The following is a 23,148-nucleotide window of genomic DNA, read 5'->3' on the forward strand; positions in this document are numbered from 1 at the left end:
GCGGGAACGCGCGTTTGATGTATGACTTTGGTTACATCTCACTCTTGGAGCTCTATAACCTTTCCTTCTCGTGACACGTTGATTTGAGCTTGCCAGAATAGACAGGTGCAATGAAAAATATCCTGTAATAACGAAATGACCCGCCGTCAAATCGCCCGTGGAAAAATACCTGTTTCAGAAAATTCCGTCCATTTTCTGAGAGGAGGTCTCACGATTTTGGGATTTTCTTCGGTGATAAAGTAATGATAGGGTCTAGGTTGACGCTTCCAATGCGCACCTACGTTGAGTGAGAGGCGTCGGGAAGAAATATGGGAGAAATAGTAAATTGACTCGGATGAAGGGTAGAAGCGAAAGGAAAAAGCGTGGGAAGCAATGTGACTGCAGTCAGTTGAAGAACCAACGGAAATGGGAAAAAAATCTGATATGCGAAGTCTATTCACCAGTGTTAGAAATATTTGGAGGATTTCTGGTCAAGGTTTGGTGAGGCCATCCTAAGGACTCGATGTATTATAATGGTATCTCGGTAATCTGGTAGACGTAGGACCAGAGTACTGCCGGATAACTGTAAATCACCAATAATGACACAATTAAACGGCAGAATCTATGTATCATTGCATGAATACATGCATATAATATATTGTATTAATATATAAAGTTAGTACATGACCACAATTGTTAACGTAAATTAAATCTGCTATAAATGATGAATTACAGTACTTCATTGTTTCGTATGAATTTTTCACATCATTCCATTGAAGTGGAAGGTATAAATAAAATAGTTTCTACTTTTGTCTTGATAGCTGCATCGATAAAAAGGCTAGATTACTAGCAGGGCCGTTGAAGTGAAATACCGGAGTACAGATAGAATATTGTATCTTAATATTTCATGCCATGCATTGTTTCTTTCGAATGATTGACTATATTGAAATCAATGCCAAAGTAGATTACGATTTGTGCTTCAGCATTGGCAGCATATTTCTTCATCAAAAGGAACGACGTTGACGGTGAAAAATATTTCCGTTACTTATCGCTCCTTAATTTGATGGCAGTGCCCCTCCATTTTAATCATGAATTGCATGTGTAAAATTGTTTCAGCCAATCTATTTGACTTGTGACCAGCGCTCCAAATTTCAACAAAGTCAATTATGCCTGTTATAATTCGAAAATTTATGTGACGATTTTTAAATTTACGCGGTAAAATTTATTTATTATATTATAATAAAAGGAACTTGAAAAAGAATGGTTCTATCTCATTAAATGTAATGGATAGTCCCTCACTCAATGCTCCAACTCGAACGTCAATTTTATCCTGTAAGGATTCAGCACTGGCCAAGCCACTGGCATGTAGTGGATGACCAAATCGATTGTATTTGATCCATTCTTTTAATTATTATATACTCCAACAGCCTACCTCTTAGCAAGTCAAGATGATATGCCAGTTCATGTGGTTTTTATTTTATCTAAAATAGCTTGACGTCTTTCTTGCTCGTGAGGAGTTTGATATTTTTTTCTGTGATGGAAGAGCTCTTTTCCCATATCTCAATCGGTCAATTGATTATTTTATTTCCATTCTAAAAAATTTTCTATTTATCCGAAATTTATTTTTGTGCCTCGAAAGTATATGGTTGAGAGTTGGTAATAATAAATCCGTTATTTGCATGTCTTCAATAAAGTAAATGCCCCACAAGGCCACCGCAAAAAAAAAATAAATGCTCGCATAATGTGCTCCTTTCACTTTATTAGTGGTCTCTTCCCGTATATTTTAAATCACATAATGCGGTTGAGACTTATTAATCTTTTACAGTCTTTTCTTTTTAAGTTTTATCGCTGAGAGTTTTCGGAGTTTTACTATCCCAATGCGGTCCCATTTCCATCATAGGGATATCATGAACCGTCTCGACTCCTCTGCTACCATCATTCAAGATGCTTCAGTGGGTGAAATCGACTCTCTTTTTTTCCTCCAAGTCCTTCCCATCAATCTTACCATTAATCTTTTTTACGGGTTGCAATCGGATATCAATATACTTCCTGCTCGTAGTGGATCTATATCGCCTCTAGGAGGTATTTTTTCGTGCTACGAAGGTTATTGGAAGTGAAAGAATGGTACTCATTACAATGAATATGTATTTTTTATGGGTATAAAGGGATAAAATGAATGAATGAGTGATATCGAGGTGTTTTGCTGACCTTTTGAAGCAACCCCTGTGTAGCGGACAAAGTTCACTAACGATAGAACTGTGTTCCGATTAGTTTTAATAAGGCCTCAAATACTGGTTATGCATGGACTCTTAAAGGCCGCTATACGCGGCGAATGATTTCATTCAGCATGATCATGCGCATGATAATTCATTGCGTATGACGGAGCAATTCGCGAATGAACCTTCATGAGCATGATTATTCAGTAAAAATTAGAACGTGTTCTGTTTTGCTCGCATGATCCTGTGAATGATCACGTGACCATTCAGCATGATCATTCGCATGATCATTCACCGTGTATAGCGGCCTTAAGAGCTCATGTGGGGGAGGCTCGGGCAGGACACATATCGATGGTTAAGTTCTAATAGCACGTATCTCAAAATCGGCCGCTTTGAGACAGGTATCTTAAACAAAGAGTAATAACATTTAAAAATAAAATACAAGCAAAAAACAACTTTTTTTTGCAAAGGATTGCTTCTTTTTCAGTTGAATGAACTTTTGGTCTTTAATTTCAGTGTACAAGTAAAAAGAATTTATCGTTTTTTTTTCTCTCCTGAAAAGTTGCTATTTTTGAGGTACGTGTTCTTTTAACTTAGCCATCGAAATGTTAAGGGAAAGGGCAAGCACAAAGGCTCAAATATATTATCAACAGAACTTTCTTAATTATTAATCAGTTCTTTGTTTCACAAAATTTGGACTGAGCTAACTTAAATGGTAACTTCTCTTAGAATCAATTGAATAAAAACATACAAATAATCCGTTTTGACCGTAGTATCCGCACAAAACGGATACACCATAAGGGCAATGAGGATAACTTGAAAAATTAAAAAGTTAATCTTGACAATCAATTCAGAAGTAGCTGCCTACTCCAGCACATGATGTGCAGTTCTCGTGTGCCCATCCTTGGCACTGGCTGCACTATACCCAGTCTTCGATAATCGGCTCACTATATTTTTCAGTTCACACCAAGCAAAAGAAATCTGATATTGCATTTTTATTCTTAGATTTCTCTGTCTTCTTGCAACTGCTGAGTCCTGTTTCACCGTTATTACATATCTCGCTTGTACTTTGCTGGAGAAGAATAATGTTAGTTTCAAAATCTTGGACATCGAGGACCATAGCTGGTATGGATATGATTTGCAGTGGTATGAATATCGCCGAAGGTGCTACAGTTAACCGTCCTTCTATTTTCCCTAAATACAATTGGTGCAAAAATGTGTAAAAACCTTTTCGAACTTTTCTTAAGAAAACAGCACAGGCAAATAATAGTGGTTAGTGCAACCTTTCTGCACTACTCAGTACTCCAAGTTGGTTTTTGCTTTTGATAGATAAAACTCTTGATGGTGATAGTGTTTGATAGGTAAAACTCTTCACACCTGTTTGTCCATGTTATACATGATAGCCGCATCAAAGTTGCGTTTCTCCTCCGAAACGAGTAGCTATCCGTAATCACCGCAAAAGCAATACATACAAACTTTAGCGAAAATCGTAAGAAAACAGCAAAAATCGTTCTTTCTCATTTCAACGACAAACTCACGTCTGTAATACTTTGTTTGAACTGTAATAGCGTCGCTAGACCGACCAAATGACCCGGCCTACGCAGAGTCCTCTATATTGCCATAGAGTAGTGTTGAGGGAGCAATCTATGGGGGTTCTGGGCCTACGCATCTCATGACGCCATCTATTAGTAATTAGTAAAAAACCGCTTATTCTTCTTATCCGCACTATGCTTCTTGCCCGGGTCTCCCCTACATTTGCGTGAAAGGCAATGACGAAACGCCCCAAAACCTGTACGAGTTCAAAACCAAACTAGATCAACTTCTATTTTATGCTATATCATTCGTACTAGCTAGTTGGTTCTAGAGATTACCAATTTAGGTGAAGATCGCTTTAATGTTTTTGCTAAATGTCCAGAAATTCGTAAGAAATGAATTGATCTTATCAGCTCTAAGAAATTCGATATAACTTCGAGGATATAAAGTAAAGAGTGTGATTCACATGTTTTATTACGTAACTTCAGGTGAAAACAAAGTTGACAATACTGATAGAGCACGGTGATTTAAAAGCAGTGCTAATCTGTAGCAATATGTCTTCCGATAAACCGTGGACGAGAACAAATCAAGAAGATGGAGGCGCTGATTCTTTGAAACTATATTTTACCGTTATTATATATCTCGCTTGTACTTTGTTGGAGAAGAATAATGTTAGTTTCAAAATCTTGGACATCGAGGACTATTTAGCTTGTCTTTCCGGTTATCAGTATATATTACGTTAAAAAATGGGACTATAACTAACGTAACTTCGAGCGTTGTCCAGTAAAATATTTGGGATGGATTTTTCATCAGGCAAAGAGCTTATCCAAACGTCTTCGATGAGGTATTACTTGTCTGAAGCAAACATCGCTAAGAAAAAACCTTACATTTCTCGGACTGACCCGTGATGTGGAGAATAGTTAAAATATTACGCTATAAAATATGATCTTGACAGTTTCTTTTCGGTCGTCCAACAGGCTTGTAATTCACTTGGAAATATCAGCCATATGCCATCAGTGATCCATCGACAAGCATATGTGCGTCCTTAAAATTACCACAGTTTACGGAGGATGGCATGAACTCAAACAGCCACCCATTTTAAAATCAGGATTGAAACTTTTATTTGAATTGTATCAGTATTTAATAAAAGTAATATGCTGCCGGAAAAAGCCTTTATATAAACCAGGTAAATTAATTTGCAATTTAAAACTCATGTGGCGCGTGTAGAATTCTATTTAAAAAATCCCCCATTTCCGGTGAGGCTTGCGACAAACTTACCTTGAATAAGTTAGGAAATGGACGGCGTTAAAGCTGGGAAAATGGTTCGAATCCTGGGGTATTCATTTGTTTTTTTTTAATTAATATTTTTTCAATTGGCATGGTATTTGGGGGAAGTGACCGACAGCTGAGGTGATTTTCCCCATGAGGAAAAGGTATGGATGGAAGGGTGGAGAGAAACTCGGCGTCGGCATTAGCGTACTCTTAACGAAAGGCGCCGAGGGGACCACGGATTAACACCCTAACCGACGGACGGAGTGCTGTACTTGAAGTGACCTTCTAAAAGCACTCAAACAGGAATCAGGCAATCTCTGAAATATTTAACCCACCGCTGGGATTTGAACTCGGACTTAGTGGTTTGGAAGCTATCCTATAGCTAGCCCACCAACCCGATCCCCTTCTTTAGTACTCTGCTTGACCATGCACAATAACCCATTTTTAACTGTGCGGTGTTCTATTTTAAGGTTTCTTGGTTGGATGAACTTAAATCGCTTTATTTAATAGATAACTGTATAAGTAATAGTTATCCTACCAAGAAACCTATTTAAACTAATTTTCCACACTGTTGTGCGCGACTTTTAACAAAGAAATGCATATATATCACTATACATACATACAGTAAAAGGTATGCATTAGTTAGGGCTCCCCTTCATTTGGATTATTATACCATGCGTACGTGTCTCGTCCTTACTGCTACTCACTGTTTGGGGATAAATCTCGGAGGGCAGGGGGAGGATTTATTGTTGACCCATCTCTTGGACGTGATTTGGGGTAAAACCAATTTCCAGCATTACCGCCTCTCAGCTTGATCTCTCCGTTCTAAGATAGCGCTCCCTCCTCACCTCCTCCTCCCGCCTCTCTCCTCCCACGTACCCTTCAAAGTCATCGTTAGTGATTGCCACCGAATTATTCGGGCTCAGGGGGATCGAGAAAGAAGGATGTTGTCGCACCGTCGACGGGTTCATCTGAAGAAAATGGCACACCCAAGATGGATGGTCCTCCCCCAACCATTTTCCGATTGCATCCACCCCCTCCGTCCATTACACAAGAAAGGATCCGGTGAAACGATTTGAAGGTCACAGAATCTTGACTCGGGGTATCTGGAAATCGATAGGCAATGGAGGATTCGGCACAGAATGGGAGAAGGGTTCTCAGAGGAGAGAGGGTATCAAAAGGGTGAATGATGAAGGTGAATTTTTTCCCATAATGAGCCCCTATTTGCCGTAAATTGATTCGGATACTCGCGAGAAAATGTTATTATTAAAATGCCGACTTACAAAAAATATTGAGGGGGCCCAAACCGGGGATTCTGCCCTGGGAAATTTTATACGTAGTGAGTTTTAAGTTTTTTTAAGCATTTTATAAGAGTCATATGATCAACATTAGAACCCTGATAACTCGAATCTCGATATATGCACACTCCGGGGAAAGTCGACAAGCCTGACACATTTTTTTCCTCACACCCATAACGAATTTTTGAGTGGGCTCGGGCCCCCTCAGGCCGCATGGAGTCGGCGCCATTGTTAAAATGTACTCAATTAACATAGAAATAATGGCTTAATTTATGGCGTTGTTATATTTCACGAAATATAAATAGTAAACGGAACTTTTTATGTGTCACAGTTTTTTATTATTGCAGTGCCAATTTTCAACGTAAAAGGTAGCTCTTAATTGGAGCCCGAGTACTTTATAATAAATATTTAAGTTTAAACCTTGGTCGAGAGTAATGAAAAAGTATACATGTATGTAAATGTATTATGTGTACTTGTAAACAAATCAGCGTCGGAAAGGGCGTGAAGTCTCATTTTTGAGATGAAGAGATTTAATATTTTCACTTATAGAATTCGTCAATGGAAAAAGGTAAGATTCTTTTTTAATACCATACAAATAATATTCATAAATTTAATGTAATACATTTGGACAATATTTAATATATGAGCCGGTTTATCGACCTGTCGCAGATTTAGCTCTAAAAGCATAGAATTTATATAGACCCTTTTGCGTGCAGCAATAGCACACGCCAGAATGGACTTACTTTAGTAATAATAAGAGCCTTCCTATTTATGTGTTGTTCTAATAATTCTACATATTTGGGAGCACTAAAATTATTAAAATCAATTATTAATAAAGAAATGGATATTAATGGTAAGAATGGTAATTTATCTTCGACAAACTGCAAATTGATTTTGCATAAGCCACGACTCACGGAGCTAACAGAATATTCGAGTTAACCCTGGCCTTTACCAATTTTGTTCCAAACCAGGCGACAATTATAAGTATCATTAAAATTGTTTTAGGGTTGAAATAAGTGCATGAACTGCACCAAATATTTTCTTCTACCTTTCCGTTAAGCGTGTGGAAATAGTTTCTCCTGCTGAATTATTTTGTAAGAGGAGTTGCCATCAATTATTAAATATTTTCTCATGATAAAATCTAAGCAGCTTTATAAATTTAGACAGAATCTAATTTACGCTATTCAATAAGAAATTTAAATACCCGGAAAGATAGTTAATATTCTCTAGTTAATTTTTTCCTGAATTAAGATTATCTCAGCAGAATATAATTCAAGGTAGGTAACAGTTTTTTTTCGCCGTAACCAACCAATATTATGTAGTATTAACCTTCATATCCTTTTTTTCGGTGAATTAATATCATATCATTCGGTGAACATATATCATGGCAATAGCACTCTGCAGTCAAAGGATTTTTATTATTTTTAGAGAATTCCATTACAGTTAAAGGATCTTCACCCGACTAATTACTAGCCTACTCATTGTGAATGACTAAAGTGCCCTATGTTGGTTTTCGCTTTCCTCAGCCTTTGAAAAATCTTTGAGATGCCTTTTTTTCTTTTAGAAGTGCCTATTTTTCACAGTAATTATGCTGTAACTTCAACTCAAGATGTCATGTGTAGAGTATGACATGCTATTAATCACGTTTCTTCTGATGAAGAGTGATTAATATCCCCCGATAGGTGTTAAAGAAGAGCATTTTTTCGGGACTTTTCACGATTTTATTAATGAAAACAATAAGCCATTCGGCAGTTATATGGGCACGAGACGATATATCTTAGACCCGTCATGTACATTACCTATGAGCTCCGGAAGAAAAATTGTCGGGAGGTACATTCAGTGGCGCATCAGCGATATATTTACAGAGTTGGAGATGAATCTTTTGTTCAAACAATAAAACAATAAAAGTTTTGTTAAAAAGGACTTTTATATCACCGCTGAGAGAAGTTAACGATCTAAGTTTTTCTAATATCTTGTAAATTGTGGTCTAAGAACGCTGCTTATCGGATTGAGTAATTTTTTCCAAGGCATAAGACATTCCTGCTCCTAAGATGAGTATTTTCAAGAACCATTGTGCGCAGTAAACGACCACGCTGTGAAAAGAAGCCTCTCCGAACGAACGGAATGCATAAAGTTTTGATCTGGATTTCCCGACTAGAACAAATCAAGGAAGGGTTGCGTCCCACATCTCGGAGTAATAAGGGGGAAGGAGGCCAAGGATCTCAATGAGCAGGAACGCAAACTCAGTTCCCGCTGTGAAATAGCGGAGACGCGAGCCACTTCCCTTTTATTCCAATTTCCACCCTCTTCGATCGGGCAAGATAGGAAAAAGGGATGAATGTTCACCCGTCGACCATTCTTTGCTCAAGAATGGAAAGGAAACACCATAGTCTTGAATTCGTGGACGCGGGTCGTGGATTCCAAAGGAAGTTCCGTCAGTCGGAGGAATGAGAGGGATAAAATCATGTCAAGAACTCCAAAAGCAGCGGGAAGCGAATATTGGGCGCCGTCGATCTTTTTTGTTTTTTAAACCAGTGCCGCTGCGCCCCAATATTTATTCTAGGGAGCTTAAAGTTTCAAACTTTTTAAGCACTTATTTCATTGTTATTTCTAAATTATTACTCTCGATAGTAAATCTGATTGCCAAATACACAGTGAAAATTATATGCGCGGTAACAGAGGTTCTCATCAAACTTGCGATTTTTTTAATGATCGAAAAATTACTTTAGATCCATGTATGATCAACAATGATAAAAGGTTTCTCCTCAACAATATCAAGGGAAAGTAATTTCTTCTGCAATCACTTCATTCCAAGCATAAAAATGTTAAACTCATATTATTTGGAAATTTTTACACTCTTTTTCTTTTATTATATTTAACTTGAAAGACTTTGGGGCCAAAGTGATTCTCAAACCCATATACTGTAAATTTCTAAGCTGGAAGTTTTATGCAACTTTACAACAGCGAAACTCAGTTAATCAAATTTCAATAATTACGAAAATGACAGAAAGGTTTAGGATGAAATGGTGACAGTAAATGGCACAGATGGAATCAATGTATGTACGACAATGTATGTATGTATAGATGTGAATAATATAAATGGAATCTATATATTTATCGTAGCTGTTGTTATTTCCACTCAAAAACTGAATTTTCCAGAGCTTTTTCCAGAGCCTTTTTTCTTAGTCAGAATATCGTCAAAAAATCTGAACCTTGAACTTGTTTTGAAGATGTTGCTAGTACATCTAACTCTAGTTAAAATTTGTATCAAAACTAGAATCTGGCAGTTATTTTATATTGTGACAGAGCGCGTCGTCACATACGTGATTTGGAGGGAGATAATCACGATCGTCTCGAGCAAAGGAATACTGGAGTCAAACAAATCATCACTCACTCTTAAACATACAAAATATATTTTACCCTTCATGAATTGTTACATTTTTCACAAAACAAAACAAAAAGAATAATACCCTGATGAGGATGATATGATTGAAATGATCCCACTTCGCAACAAAAACAAAATAATGACGATGATGAGAACGTGATGCTTCCCACCATCCAAAATAGTACAAGTTACAAAACAAAAAAATTAATCTAATGTGAATTATTTGGGCCACTATCAACTTGTATCCTTGGATAAAGTTTTTTGAACTTGGGTTTTCTGAGCACTTCTTAAAGTTATTTGAAAGGACGCGATGCACTATGGTCTTGGAGAAAACAATTTCTCTCTTCTGATTAGGGGAAATGAACGGTCGTCTGACCTTAAACAGATGATATAAGAATGGCGACTGCGGCTTTCTTACACTTTTCTGTTGAGGCTGGAACGGAGAAATGGTTTGTAGCACAAGAAGGTGAATCAGATGATCCACGGCACCGAGGTAACTCCTCTCGCACCGGGCGTGGGACACTGCCGTAACTCGTCCGGGCTGATGCCAGCGTTGGCCACCAAAAATACTCCGCTCTCAGCTATGATGGCGATCACGCACATCAATACTTTCCCCTAAGTCGTCCAGTCAATTATGCTCCCGATGCCTTCCCTTCACGGGCATTTATACTCCTCGGGAGGGGAAAAATCACAGGTGGAATTGTTTGCGGGGAGGGAGGGTGATTCCACTGGGGCCGGAAATAAGTGGGTCACTAGCTGGTCCTAGATAACTGGGGCCAACACACCGGCCACCACACACCTGACTCATTCACTCTCTCACATACACACGTCGCAGGACGCTATGTCCGACCCCATGACTAACCCCTGCTCGAGTCGTCACGCTAACGTGAGCAAATACGAAAAATGCCCATTCGGCATATAATAAGAAAAAAAATTACTTTCTGTACGGTACGCTACAATATTTTACTTTTATTCTTTATATTTAGCTTGAAAGCCCTATTATGGTATTGCTTTATTTAATCCATAATGAAAAACTTGATCCTCAGATGTGTTTTCCAGAATTTGAGCTGTGGTTATATATTCTTATCCTTGATATCTAACTTTCTATTTCGGTACAATCCATTGGGCTTGGTTAATATCCATCTCCTGCAGTTTCCTGAACTCAGCGCGTCCTCTGACTACTCGTATTTTTTCCTTAGCCGGTGAAATATCTGCTCAATACATCGCCTTCGCTCGTGTACCATATACCTACTCCTGAAGGGGGAAAGGAGCAATATCCAGGCACCAGGCCCACTCCTTATATTCGGCGTTTCTTTTTTTTCTCTCGAAATCGCGATGGTCTCTCTGATGATCCAAGCGAGCGAGCATTTTTTCCTGGCCGGTAGTGGAACCCCGCCTTCGTGAAACCGGACCAAATGACCCTTACCGCGTTCTACCTTTACCATAGCACTTCTTCTTTGCCGACCTGTTTACCAACGAGTGCACCTTGGTTCTGTACTGAACGAGCCTCGGTCCCATTTCTTCCAACTGGCTTAGCTTTCTTATTTTTTTCCAAAATATTTCGCCTCTATTTACGAGTCCACCTTACAAATGAGCAAACTGCATAGCGTTCTTTGTTTAAAATCATTTACTTCTATGTTCTTACCAGGTCATTCGTGAATTTTTGAGGCACCTACATTTTTTCTTCTTCGCTTCGAGGATTTTATTTTTCGCGATAACTCCGCCGTCAACTAAAGATAGCATACGCAGTTTATGAAAGGAGATTGGACACGCTCTTTACGAGATAAGATGGCCAATAGGTTTTAAAAATAGATATTTTGTCGACATTTTCCAAGTTGTGATGCCATGCAGGTGATCCAATAAATATATATTCAATTAGAACTTTTACCATTAGCTAGAGTCGGCTATGGCGCCGTTTTTATGTAACTTGTACTTATTTTTATTTAATATTCACTAATTTATGTATTTATTTGATATGACCCAGCATTCTGTGATCTGGCCTTGTGGTAATCCGACACGCACAGTAATCCGGCGTCCAGGACTGGCGACCTCCCTTCGGCTTATATAATTTGGTCAGTTTTAAAATAAAGATTTTTCAAACATACTCAGTACGCATGTTTTATTATTATGCATATGTGTATCTTGACTCACACCCAAAGCAGTAGGGAGAGTTGACGTCACTATATGTATATAATTGCAAAATAATACCTTAAAAAATACACCTTAGTTCATCTTGTTTTTCACCTGTACGTTTCCAATAATTCGGCGTTTTCGCTAACCCTCTATGCTATGCCACGGCTACATGCGCCTCGGATTACCTAGAATGCACTGTGTAGCATTACACCGCTAATTGCTCACCATCGTAGCTCAGCTCCGTTTCACTTTTATCCTAACTCTTGTTATAGCATGCCTCGTATGAGAGTACTCGTCCAAACTAATTCCATAGTATACATAGTTGTAATATTGATTGAGAAAATTATGAGGAAGAGAAGCTGAAAAAATTCATAAATTTTTACCGATTTTTTTTTCATTTCGTAATCGATTGGCCTACACCTGCACGCCTGCTTCCTTCTTTTCCTTTTATTGGCCCCCTGTTTCGGGCGGGTGCTCCAACGGTTCTGCATCGAACGACCCCTTATTTCCGAACCGACTTCCTTCCGCCCTTCCGCATTTTCTTTGCGCGACCTGTCTGTCTCTGCTGCAGTCATCAACATGATCCGCCTTGGGTCCTTCTTCCGCCCCATGAAGTAAGTCCCGCTATCTAGGAAGCAATGGTTTCGCGTCACGAAGACTTATGCCGGGCGTGACCTGAGGAGGCTTCGCCGTCAATAAGTGATTTAAAACAAATATTCTTTTCCAACTTTCCGTATGTATTTTTTATGTAGGTAATTTCTCGTTTGGCATGCTTGGAAGGTAAATTTTAATATTATATTTCATCCCATACAGATTATTCAATGAATATATTTTCAAGAACAATTTTACCAGCAGTCTTGAATCGACTATAGGGCAATCTTCATTTAAATTATACTTATTTTGATTCCATTTAGCGCGTTCATTTGCAAAATCTCACAAGTATAATGGAGTAAAGTGACCTTTTATTGTAAAGCATAAACTAAAGCTCACATCAAATTTCGTCGAAACTACTGCCAGATGGTAGTTTTGATGTAAATTTTTACTACAAGTAGATTTACAAGCAGCATCCTGAAAACATGTTCAAGGTTCAGATTTTTTAACGAAATTCTGACTAAGAAAAAAGGTTCTGGAAAATTAAGTTTTTTAGCGGAAATAACAACAGCTACGATTAATACGATTCCATTTATACTATTCACATCGATTACATCTATACATACATACATTCTCGTACATAAATCGATTCCATCTGTGCCATTTACTGTCACCATGTCATCCTACAGCCTTTCTGTCATTTTCGTAATTATTGAAATTTCATTAACTTAGTTTCGCTGTTGTAAAGTTGCATAAAACTTCCAGCTTAGGAACTTACAGTATATGGCTTTGAGAGTCACTTTGACCCCAAAGCCTTCAAAGACTCTCAATTTTGGGGAAGACTGATATGCGATTTCCAAACATCTGTGCGGAATCGTAACTCTTCAATCTCAAATGCCGTTGAGAACCGACTGTCACGCCATCGCTATCCTATCGTTTTTGCAGAGGGACTGGCGCGAAGTAATTGAATAAGCTGAGGTTGTATTCCCCCTTTTCGCCCTCTCAGTTCGCATCAGTCACCGTATATACCTTGGCCTCATGCCCGCAGCCAGCGAGTATCTCTCCATCAATATGGATAGGAATCGCATTCGGGAAATATGTCGCGGAGAACCTTCGGGCGAGGTAATACTCTTGACTTGTCACGCGCGCGGCTAGCGTCTGCTCAACGTTGAAAATATTGAAAGGGATTGGTGCGCTTGAATCTCGGAGTAAATGGCGAACCTTTCGTCTAATGCACTTTTACCCTTCAGGTTTTTCCAGCATATACCCCACTGAACGACACCCCCGTGCGAAAATGAAGTGGTTGAAAATGAAGTTTACGTTTCCTAGTCTTGTCACTAAATGTCTAATTGAAAGTGTTTTTTTTTTCTAATGGCATGTCACATGATTGTGTATAAAAGAAATCATAGACGGCTTTAAGGCTCCCGTTTGAAAATATAGCTAATAAAGTGTAATAGGTGTCCGATTGAAAATGTAAGGGAAAATTAAAGTGAGTATATAGTAAGTGTGACGTACTCCAAAACATGATGTTAGAAAGTTAAATAGTGAAATACTAAAGAATTTGTAAAAAAAATACATGGGTCATATTCAAAGTTGTGTGAACCAGTCAAGAGTAAATCACAAATTATCATTCTTTTAAATTTTGATCAAAAAGGTCTAATCCAAATTAATCTTAGTAGTGCATCTTTCCTGTTCTGGTGGCCAGATAAATCCTGCTTGCTGACTAGAATACCACGCCTTTAGAAGCTTAGTTCGCCACGCCGGCTGCCATAACCTGCCCTTCTGGTTGGCAATGACTGAGGGCGTTTCTCAGGGCTTTCTGAGTGATAAAAAAATGGCGTCATGTTGGTTTTTCTGAATTTAGTTCTTCGTCCCGCGGATTTCCATTTTATTGCCTTGCTGAATAAGAGCTGAGGACACTATGTCGTGAACTTTCATTTTAACCTCCTTCGCTTTGTGTGAGTGATAGGTTTAGGCTGTACTATGTGATGGAAATAAAAGACTGGGAATACTCTTTGATTTTTCACTCGCTCGACCTGTGTCTGCTCTGAGTTAAAAATGGAAGAATTCTCGTCGCGTGCAGGATCTCAGAATAAATAGCGAGACTTGAGAAACGCCCTCCACCTTGCACCTTATTCTCTTACCCTTCCGATTTTTCAATCGTCTGACACAAGAATATGTATAGAACTGTATTCTGTACCTACCCTGATGCAAAGTCAAGGAAATTGAAGTCAAAGCTCGTGGTATTTTGTCCTCAGCTTTTTTCCCAATCGGCAATAAAATGGCAATCAATGAGGCTACAAGTATTGCAATAGTGGATATTCCAGTTGGCATTTAGATGTGTTGTCTCACACCGCACATTGAAATGGGTTTAAAAAAAAGTCGACACTGACGTCTGAACGTTCTGAATTCCGTGAAAAAAATAGACTCTAATTGAGGATTAATTTTGTGATTTTACTGATGTTATCTATGTACATAAATGGGAAGTGTCTTCGTATAGTTTGCAGCATTCGTTACTTGAGAAGTGGCGACGCCTCTTCTCAAACAATGAAAGAAGGATTTTTGTTTTTTAAGCTTATAGAAGTGTGTCCTGCTCATTATTCATGGATTAATATTATTAAGTGGAGTAGGAGGAACCGTCGAGAAATGAGTCAATGACTTTTCCTTGTGCCTCGTATGAGGCAATATCAATTTCTTATGATATGCTTGAATCAATGAATCCTGAAACAGCACAAGTCCAATCAGCAAAGTCTTGAGACAAACCACTTTATCCGTATATCTTTGTAGCTACCAAAGCCATCACTGTTCAAATTTAATATATGTATTATCCAGTCATAGAAAATCAATCAAAGCAACAGATTCAGCAGCCGCAATCAAATGCAATGACCTGTTTATCCTAAAATTAATTTGCTTGGTGAACTTCTTTACCAATCGTGGCTTCATTTCCGATTCAAGACACCGGGATTGTTCGATCGAAATTCGAGTATTTGTAGAAAATTATTTTTTTAACTTAATAGGCGCAAAAAAAAACTGCTGCCTACGTATTAATATTTCTTTAAACTGCGAGAAGAAGTAAAATGAAAAATCATTGCACCTGCATTTTATGTAGCCTGACTTTGGCCTTCAAATAATAAATTTCCTCGCGTGAAAGTAAGTAGCACTTGAAAAATATTCACGAAAAAATAGGAAGTAATAGGGTAGTTTCCTTCATCAAAGAAAACGAAAGGCATTGATTGCGATTCGTTACCCACCATTAGTGTATTCATAACATAGAAATTATTTCGTTTTAGAAATACCGGTTTAGACGAATGGCAATGGTCCATTTTTATCCTCATTTGAAAAGGACCAGATTGGCGCCCATGCGATGCCACTCCACGTGACGTCACAGGGACCTAGTTTCTATACGAGAAGATAGGAGTTATACATCGTCTGAGGTTACCAATGCATGCATGAGGCGCAGAGCTCAGGGAAACATGTATCAATAACCACTTATTAAAACTGGCTAAGGTCGGAAAGTTTTCTTCGTTTGATAAGGTATTAATAATCCTTATTTAAGCCAAGCGCTAACAGCCAGCAGGGTACTCAGCTACCCGCTAGCAGCCTGCGTCGTATCAGCGCTAAGCCTCGCCTCAAGGTCACCTCACAGGGCGGCAGCGGGAACCAGAAATACGTCGTACGGAGAGATTTCCCGGCATTCATACTTACGCGTCGCGTTTTCGCGCGCTTGAAAATGTTCACTTTTCATTTAATCGCGAAAAATAGATATCGTCATTTAAAAATCTAAAAGCGTGAAATTACGTACTCCAGGAGTAATAATCTTTCCATTTAGGCAATAAAAAAATAATAGGAAACCACCCTATTCTGTGTTTTCTATTGCGCGTTTATGGCTGAAGCTTCCAATATACATCCTCTTGCCGCAAGAAATTTAAAGCCCAATAAGCGATGATTCGTCTCCTGTGCCTGTTGTCGCCGGCCGAAGCAGTTTTGGTGCAATGCGCCTCGATCGCCTCCCATTAATCTTTACCGGTTATCCTGCTCTTGTCTTTTCTCTCCCAGCATTGTTCTTGCGTGCTCATATAGCTCCTCCTCTCGAAAGAAATAAAAACTCGTTTCTGGCGATAAAAAAAATTAATTTCTCGAAATAGAAGGCGAAAGCTCCGGACACTCTACGTATCAATTAATCTCACTTGACTAATTACTCCCGGACGACGGAGAATAGGAGAGAGAGAGAAATGATTTCTCCATGGAGACTTATGACTCGCACGTCAGACACAGGCCAGCCCGCGTTTCACCAGTCTCCCCGAAAGTATCTAGGGCTGGAAAGTCATTAGCGACATTGATATACGGTCCAAACCGGTCGCGATCTAATAATAATCGTTTGCGAAGGGCGGTTATGTATGTGTGCGATACATCTAATATGTTTTTTTTTCACCCAGGTCACTTCAGTGCTCTCGTAAAAATGGACCCTTCTTATCATTTATTCACGTGTCTCTCACTTAAAAAAAAAAGTGAAAAAAAACATACCAATGTTACCAATGTAAACCGTTCCGGTATGCTAGCGTGGACTATAAATCTAGTGAAACTGAACGCGGATGGGTGTTCCTTTCCTTGTCATCTGTCAGCGTCACCTTTCAAAGTTGCTCGCTTCGTGTCGTGGAATAAAAATTTGATATTTCGCCGCGTCGGGTACATGCTTTAAGAAGACCATATGTTTTCCTCATGCAACGCTTCGGAGATTGGTGGTTCATTGTGTAGAGGTAGAGTCTCATGTTTTTTGGTGTCCTGTCGTGTCCAGTCTCTTGCTTTTTTGTTTAATGAGACCGGCTGGAATTAATGGTCCTGGCCTTGCTGTAAGGTATTTGTTAAACAATATTTATATTTCTTGTCATATCCCAATACTTTTTCTTATTCCATTCATGGCTTTTTTCATAGGCACTGCACTTACATATCTTAACGTCTGTCTGCGTTTGATTTACGCGCATAAGCACTTCTCCATTATCTTTGCACAAAACTCGTTCATTATGATACGATATAATACTATAAATGGATACTAAATACTCTGACAATGCATAGTGAACTTGTAAAAATATTTATTCATATGAAAAATCAAACTATGCATATTATACGCTAAGCATTTTCAACTACTTCCATCTAGTTATAATACTTTGTTATTGATAAAGATGGTAGGCCTTGGTTAGCAGTTATAATACACGATTGTTGAAACCTTGGTTATTTTCTTGAAAATGAACTATTCGGAATATTCCTTCTGTGATGGATTAAAATAATTATTATATAATTTAATTTAAAACGTGTGGAATATCCAGTAATATCATTTTTAATCAATTCACGACCTGAAAATGTGTAAAAATATGTATCAGCTATATTCTACTCGGCATGTTTTTTTTTTCGAATTATGTTTTTAGATACCGAAATTTCAATATTTCATCTGTCAGCTCCATATTTTTATGTAATCAAAGGAATCATTGATTCTCATATTATGACATAATTTTGAAATGATATTTCAGTCCACATGGAATGGAAAATTATGCAAAAATAATCATGTTGCAATAAAAATCAGTGTTTCTCTGTATATTTCCATTTATTTTATTTCTATTTACAGGTAATTCACATAATTATTTTTTTCCAGGATCCTGTGATTTGATTTTAAAGCTGTTCCTTACTTTGTGTCATCCTAGTAAAAATGTAACGTCATTTTTTATTGCTCTTTTACAGGCAAAGCCGTTCCCTTTGTTGAGTTGACGGTGGCACACGCATCTGTATTAACCATCCTGGCCATCTCTTTCGAGAGATATTACGCCATCTGCGAGCCGCTGAAGGCCGGCTACGTCTGTACCAAAGGGAGAGCATTTCTCCTCTGCTTGCTCTCCTGGGCCGTTGCGGCCGTATTCACGAGGTGAGATCCTGCCACGCTGCCTACCGCCCAAATTCCGAACCCCTTTTGATCCATACGAGCTGTACTCTCCCGGATTCTCCGAGAGATGTCTCTGTTCGCGGCGCCTTATTTCAATTGATTGTTTGAGTGGGATCGCCTAGGAAGTTCCTAGATTATTGATGGAATCCGATATGGTTGATTTCGGAGGGCACTCAACTTACCTCCAACTACTCTTGTTAATGCTGGAGTGCTGTCCTGTCTTCTATATAAATTATAAGAGTACATATAATTTTTCTACTGTACCTCTCAAAGAAAAAGTTTTGTTCTGAACGTGTTTCTCAAAGAAAAAGCTTAAAATTAATGTCAAAAATTTTGTTGGTATTCCAATAAAAATTAAAAAAAAATTTTATCCAATACTTTTAGGTTAGTATTCTAAATCAAATAGTGGAGTATGATAATTTAATTTAATACATATAATTATGAATATTACATTTATCCCATTTCCCCCTTTATTATCTTCTGAATTCGCAAAATTTACATGGTTTCCACCTAAAAATCTAAATATAAATGTTATTTAATTAGAATATAGGATCAGCTCTTAAGGATTCACCTTCGTAATTATTAATCCATTGATAATCCATTCATTAATCCATTAATATTCGTTTGCTGGATCGAGTTGTCCTCACCTTGTATTATAGCATTCAATAAATAAGAGAATATTTAGTTTCGAGGTATTTGAGAATCACTAGTAAGCAGTTAAATACATGAATATCATAATATTGCCAATATATGTCGTGTCCCTCTATCATGTTATGAACTTAACACGAAAATAGTTAGCCGTAAAACTTAAATTTTTCAGTGTACTTTTTTGTTTTGTCAATGTTCGTAGGTGCAGGGGCGCAGCGAGGAATTAAGGCTAGGGGGGGTTTCAGGCGCAACTAATACTGGGGTGCCTGAGGGTGTGGCATACCCGCCAGGGTAATCGGGAGTTGCGGGAGCCCTCCGCCAGAAAAAATTTAAGATAAATGGTTCAAAATGTTGAGTTATACGGCCTTCTCAGGGATATTTTAATCCTCACACTATTTTCAAAGCGATATTAATCCAATTGAGTAAAATAGATTTAACTTAAAAATTTCTCTGAGCCCTTGGGAGGGTTTTATCCCCCTAACCCCCCCCCCCCCCTCGCTGGGCCACTGCGTAGGTGAGACATCTCTGTATGTTCTTGTGATTTTTATGATGGAAATAATTAATCTGGTATTTCATGTATGCTTGAACAGGTTACTAAAATCCTTGTTTTCTTAATGTGTTCTGAATCTCGTTAGTTTCCTTTGAAAGTTTGCCTAGACATTATATTGAATGCCGAATGGTTTGCAATTACTTCGAGATATTTTTTTGATGCTCCATTAAATTATTTCTCTCGAATGCACTCTAATTGCTATGTTATTGCTCGACTTTTTATGAACTGGCAAGTGAAAACTAGCTAAGTAGTTCATTTTCCTAAAATATTTGAGCCTGCATATGACTTTATCATTTTAATATTAAAATTGCAAAAATTTTAAAAGCTATTATGCATCATTCGATTTTTTTAATTAAGCGGAATCGTATGGAAACTGGTTCATAGGTAAACATGTTTTACAATTTTCACAGATATGTGTGACGAAATGTTTTTAAGACCTCGCTGAGGATACTGCCCATGAATACTTTCAGATAACACCAATTACTATTGTTCTCGGTATCAGTCGTCATGTTTTAAACAAGTGATTGCTTTAAGTGATCAAAAAACCGATGACAGGATATATTTCGTGTTTTATTTTAATATTAAATTCTTCGTGCTGTGAAGGATATATTTGATTTGGTGAAATCGTGACAAATTTACCTGAAATCTACTGTTTCACCGTGCCTGGTTAATTCTCACATAAACCCTACAACCATCGTATTTCTAAAATTTGATATCACTTCCGTTTCTAAATTAATTATATCCTAAAGAGACATAATAAAATGAATCAATTTCAGTCAAAGATACAGATGGCGGCTGGCCCTGATGACGCGTGTTTGATGTTCAAAAATATGACGAAAAAATTTTGATCGCAGGCTTTTCCGGCATATTGTATCATGGAAGGTTATTGGGGATTTCCAGCTAGTCAGGTTCTACATCAAGGTCGACGTTTCGATGAACGAGTTGTCCAAGTCATCAGGGCATGGTAATTCAATATCATCATTGACTCGTTCATCGAAACGTGATGGCGAACCAAACCCGGTGGACATTCCGAATAACTTCCCACGGTGAATATATTTTACTTGCGACTTTCTGCCTGTGTGAAGCTCATCGGTAAGACAATGAATTATTGCAAAATAAATTTCATTAATCGAGCTCAGTATTAGCGTAGATCCATTGGTAAGTTATCACCTATGAAGGGTATTTTACGTCTAACGAAAAAAAACAAGAGTGACGCTGTCCGTGCGATTGATTGTGGTTTTACAGGCAAGGAAACACTGAACAGGGTAGAAGTTGGAACCAAAACGGGATTGGGAAAGATATGAAGCTTCATTCCTCTCACGAGAGAGTGTCATCCAAAACTTCTCCTCTCAAACCGGACACTCGTAAAAACAGGGAAAAATAAAGCCTTCCTCCATGAAGGTGGCGGCCGCTGGCTGTGTTATTTTAACGTCCCGAGATATGGACCCCCACCCCTTTTTACGTATCATCCACCCTTCTCTACGAGTGTTAGAACATCACCAGTTTCGGAAGATAAGTCGTGTCCTGCTTTGGCGTCGTCATTGGATTCGGATGGCACATCGTCCATTTATTGATTCTGTCTCCCCAGTTTAGTTTGCGGTTGCTCAATAATAGAGCCAGTTTCTTTAGCAACCACGTAATTCCTCAAAGTAAAACCGCAGAGACGACATATTAATTTATTTATTATTATCATCAAATTATATAGTCCTGAGGAAACCTGTAAAACGTTGGCTAAAAATTGTCTCTTAACTTTGGGATAATTTTCTTTAAAATTCTACCCGAGACGCTGCGTTCAGATTCACCCTCCTTAATATTTCATTTACAGTCGCGACTATAAGAGCTTTTGTGAATTCTGATGTCGTCCAGGAAATTACACTTGAAATTACCGGCAGAGTCTCAAAACTTGTAAGGGTCCTCGGTGGAGGAGCAAATATCGTGGTTACTTGTCTTCCGAAACTTCTATAAGCCCTCCGGTCCTGTAAGTGGCGAATCGACCCTTTTTTGGGGGAAGCAGATATGAGGTGGGGGAAAACCGCAAGATCGCTTCTATAGGTTTTACCCAGCGAGTTCCAGTTAATTTGGCTGTTCACTAATATCGAGTGTATCGTAATTCCCGGGTGTACGAGTGTTTCAGTAGGCAGACTGTCAGGAGTAGAAACATTTTTATTGAAAAATGCTTTGCCATGTACCGTTAATTTGGGAAATACGAGTATAAATGCGTAAATTAAATATTTATAAACATCTATCAGAGAGTCAATTCTTTGAATAAACGTTCGTTTTTTTCAATCCACCCGGTGAGGAAAGAAGTAGTAAGTAAACCAGAATGTGAATTTTCAAAAATTATTTTCTAGAAATCAACTCCTTTTTTTTTAAATATGATAACACAAATCAAGAGATGTTTTCACAAGTAAACTTGTCGATTATGTTTATAGTCAAATTGTAACCTTATAGCTGAATTAGGCAAGCGATATTATTAAGGATAGGAGAATTATTGTCATCGTGGTAGCGTGAAGTAATGAATTGTTATCGATATCATATTATTGGAGCACATTTTCCTTTTTATTGACTTTTCCCGTTTCTCTTTCCCAATGCACCATCAAAACGCCGTAAATGGATGTTGTGCTCATAATACCCAAGGTGATATCTCAAAATTTTGTAACTGGAAAGCTGCTATAAAAACATTTCATAAAATTTAACTTCGGATTGAGTATCTGATATTGTGCCTTTCATGCTGGATACCGGCTTTAGGCAACAGCTGCGATACAACCGCCACCATCATATTGTTTTAATAGATTTTTCCTCCTTAATACCTACTTTTATGTCAACCGAGAACTCGTTATGTCACTTTATGGCCTACTTAAGAACTAGAACAGCTGCAGATTGTCTCCATATGAGTTAGGCTCCATGAGCGACGGGACCATTTTTATATAATCGCCAATTAAGTTGAAGATATATAATCTAGTGTCGTATTGGTTGCAACAGATTATTGCGTATGTTGATCTCCTCTTTGCAGAAATTTCTTACGAAGAGGAGACCTTCCAATACGCTACCTCGTCCTCCAAAATGATGTCAACATTTTTCTCTATAAGTAGCGCTAACTTTAAGACACGGTAATGCTGCAATTTGATAGATTCCATCGTGTGTAACGAACATTGTAGCAGTTTAATGGAATACCTCATAATCAAGGGACTACAATATTCAGATAAAATAAATTTGATCCATCGCTAGTTCGAATCATTCAACGCGACATATTGTTTTAAATCTTTGCCGAGTTTTCAAAGTTTCATTATTTCATCATTTCAGGAAAATAAACGTGTGCGTTAGCAAAATACAGAATTTTTCAATTCCAATTTATTGTAGATTTTCTCCTTAGATAAAATTTGTTTGGTATTTCTGATATCATTGCAAAAATGGAAGGATTTATATAACAGGTATAACGAACTCCGTGACTATAAAATATAACAGTTATAAACACGGGATTGATAGTGTGATTCAGAAAATTCAGAAAGCACAAAACTGAGACTCACTCGTAACCCTTGGACACCAATTTTTTGCGTGTATCTTCCATCAACTTCTGCGCCTAACTCAATGGGGAACATGCATGAAATTTG

At 38.1% G+C, this 23,148-nt stretch overlaps 1 protein-coding gene across 2 annotated transcripts in view; it reads left to right on the plus strand.

The window, feature by feature from the left end:
- LOC124154235 (growth hormone secretagogue receptor type 1-like) overlaps positions 1–23,148 on the plus strand; it is a 509,236-nt gene that overhangs the window by 469,352 nt on the left and 16,736 nt on the right. For both annotated transcript variants that reach the window (XM_046527829.1, XM_046527830.1), the window contains exon 3: positions 18,141–18,321. In XM_046527829.1, coding sequence (XP_046383785.1) covers positions 18,141–18,321 — 181 coding nt within the window. The remainder of the gene's footprint in view (positions 1–18,140; positions 18,322–23,148) is intronic.

Source organism: Ischnura elegans, chromosome 2 (assembly GCF_921293095.1).
Source record: "Ischnura elegans chromosome 2, ioIscEleg1.1, whole genome shotgun sequence".
Classification (NCBI taxonomy): domain Eukaryota; kingdom Metazoa; phylum Arthropoda; class Insecta; order Odonata; family Coenagrionidae; genus Ischnura; species Ischnura elegans.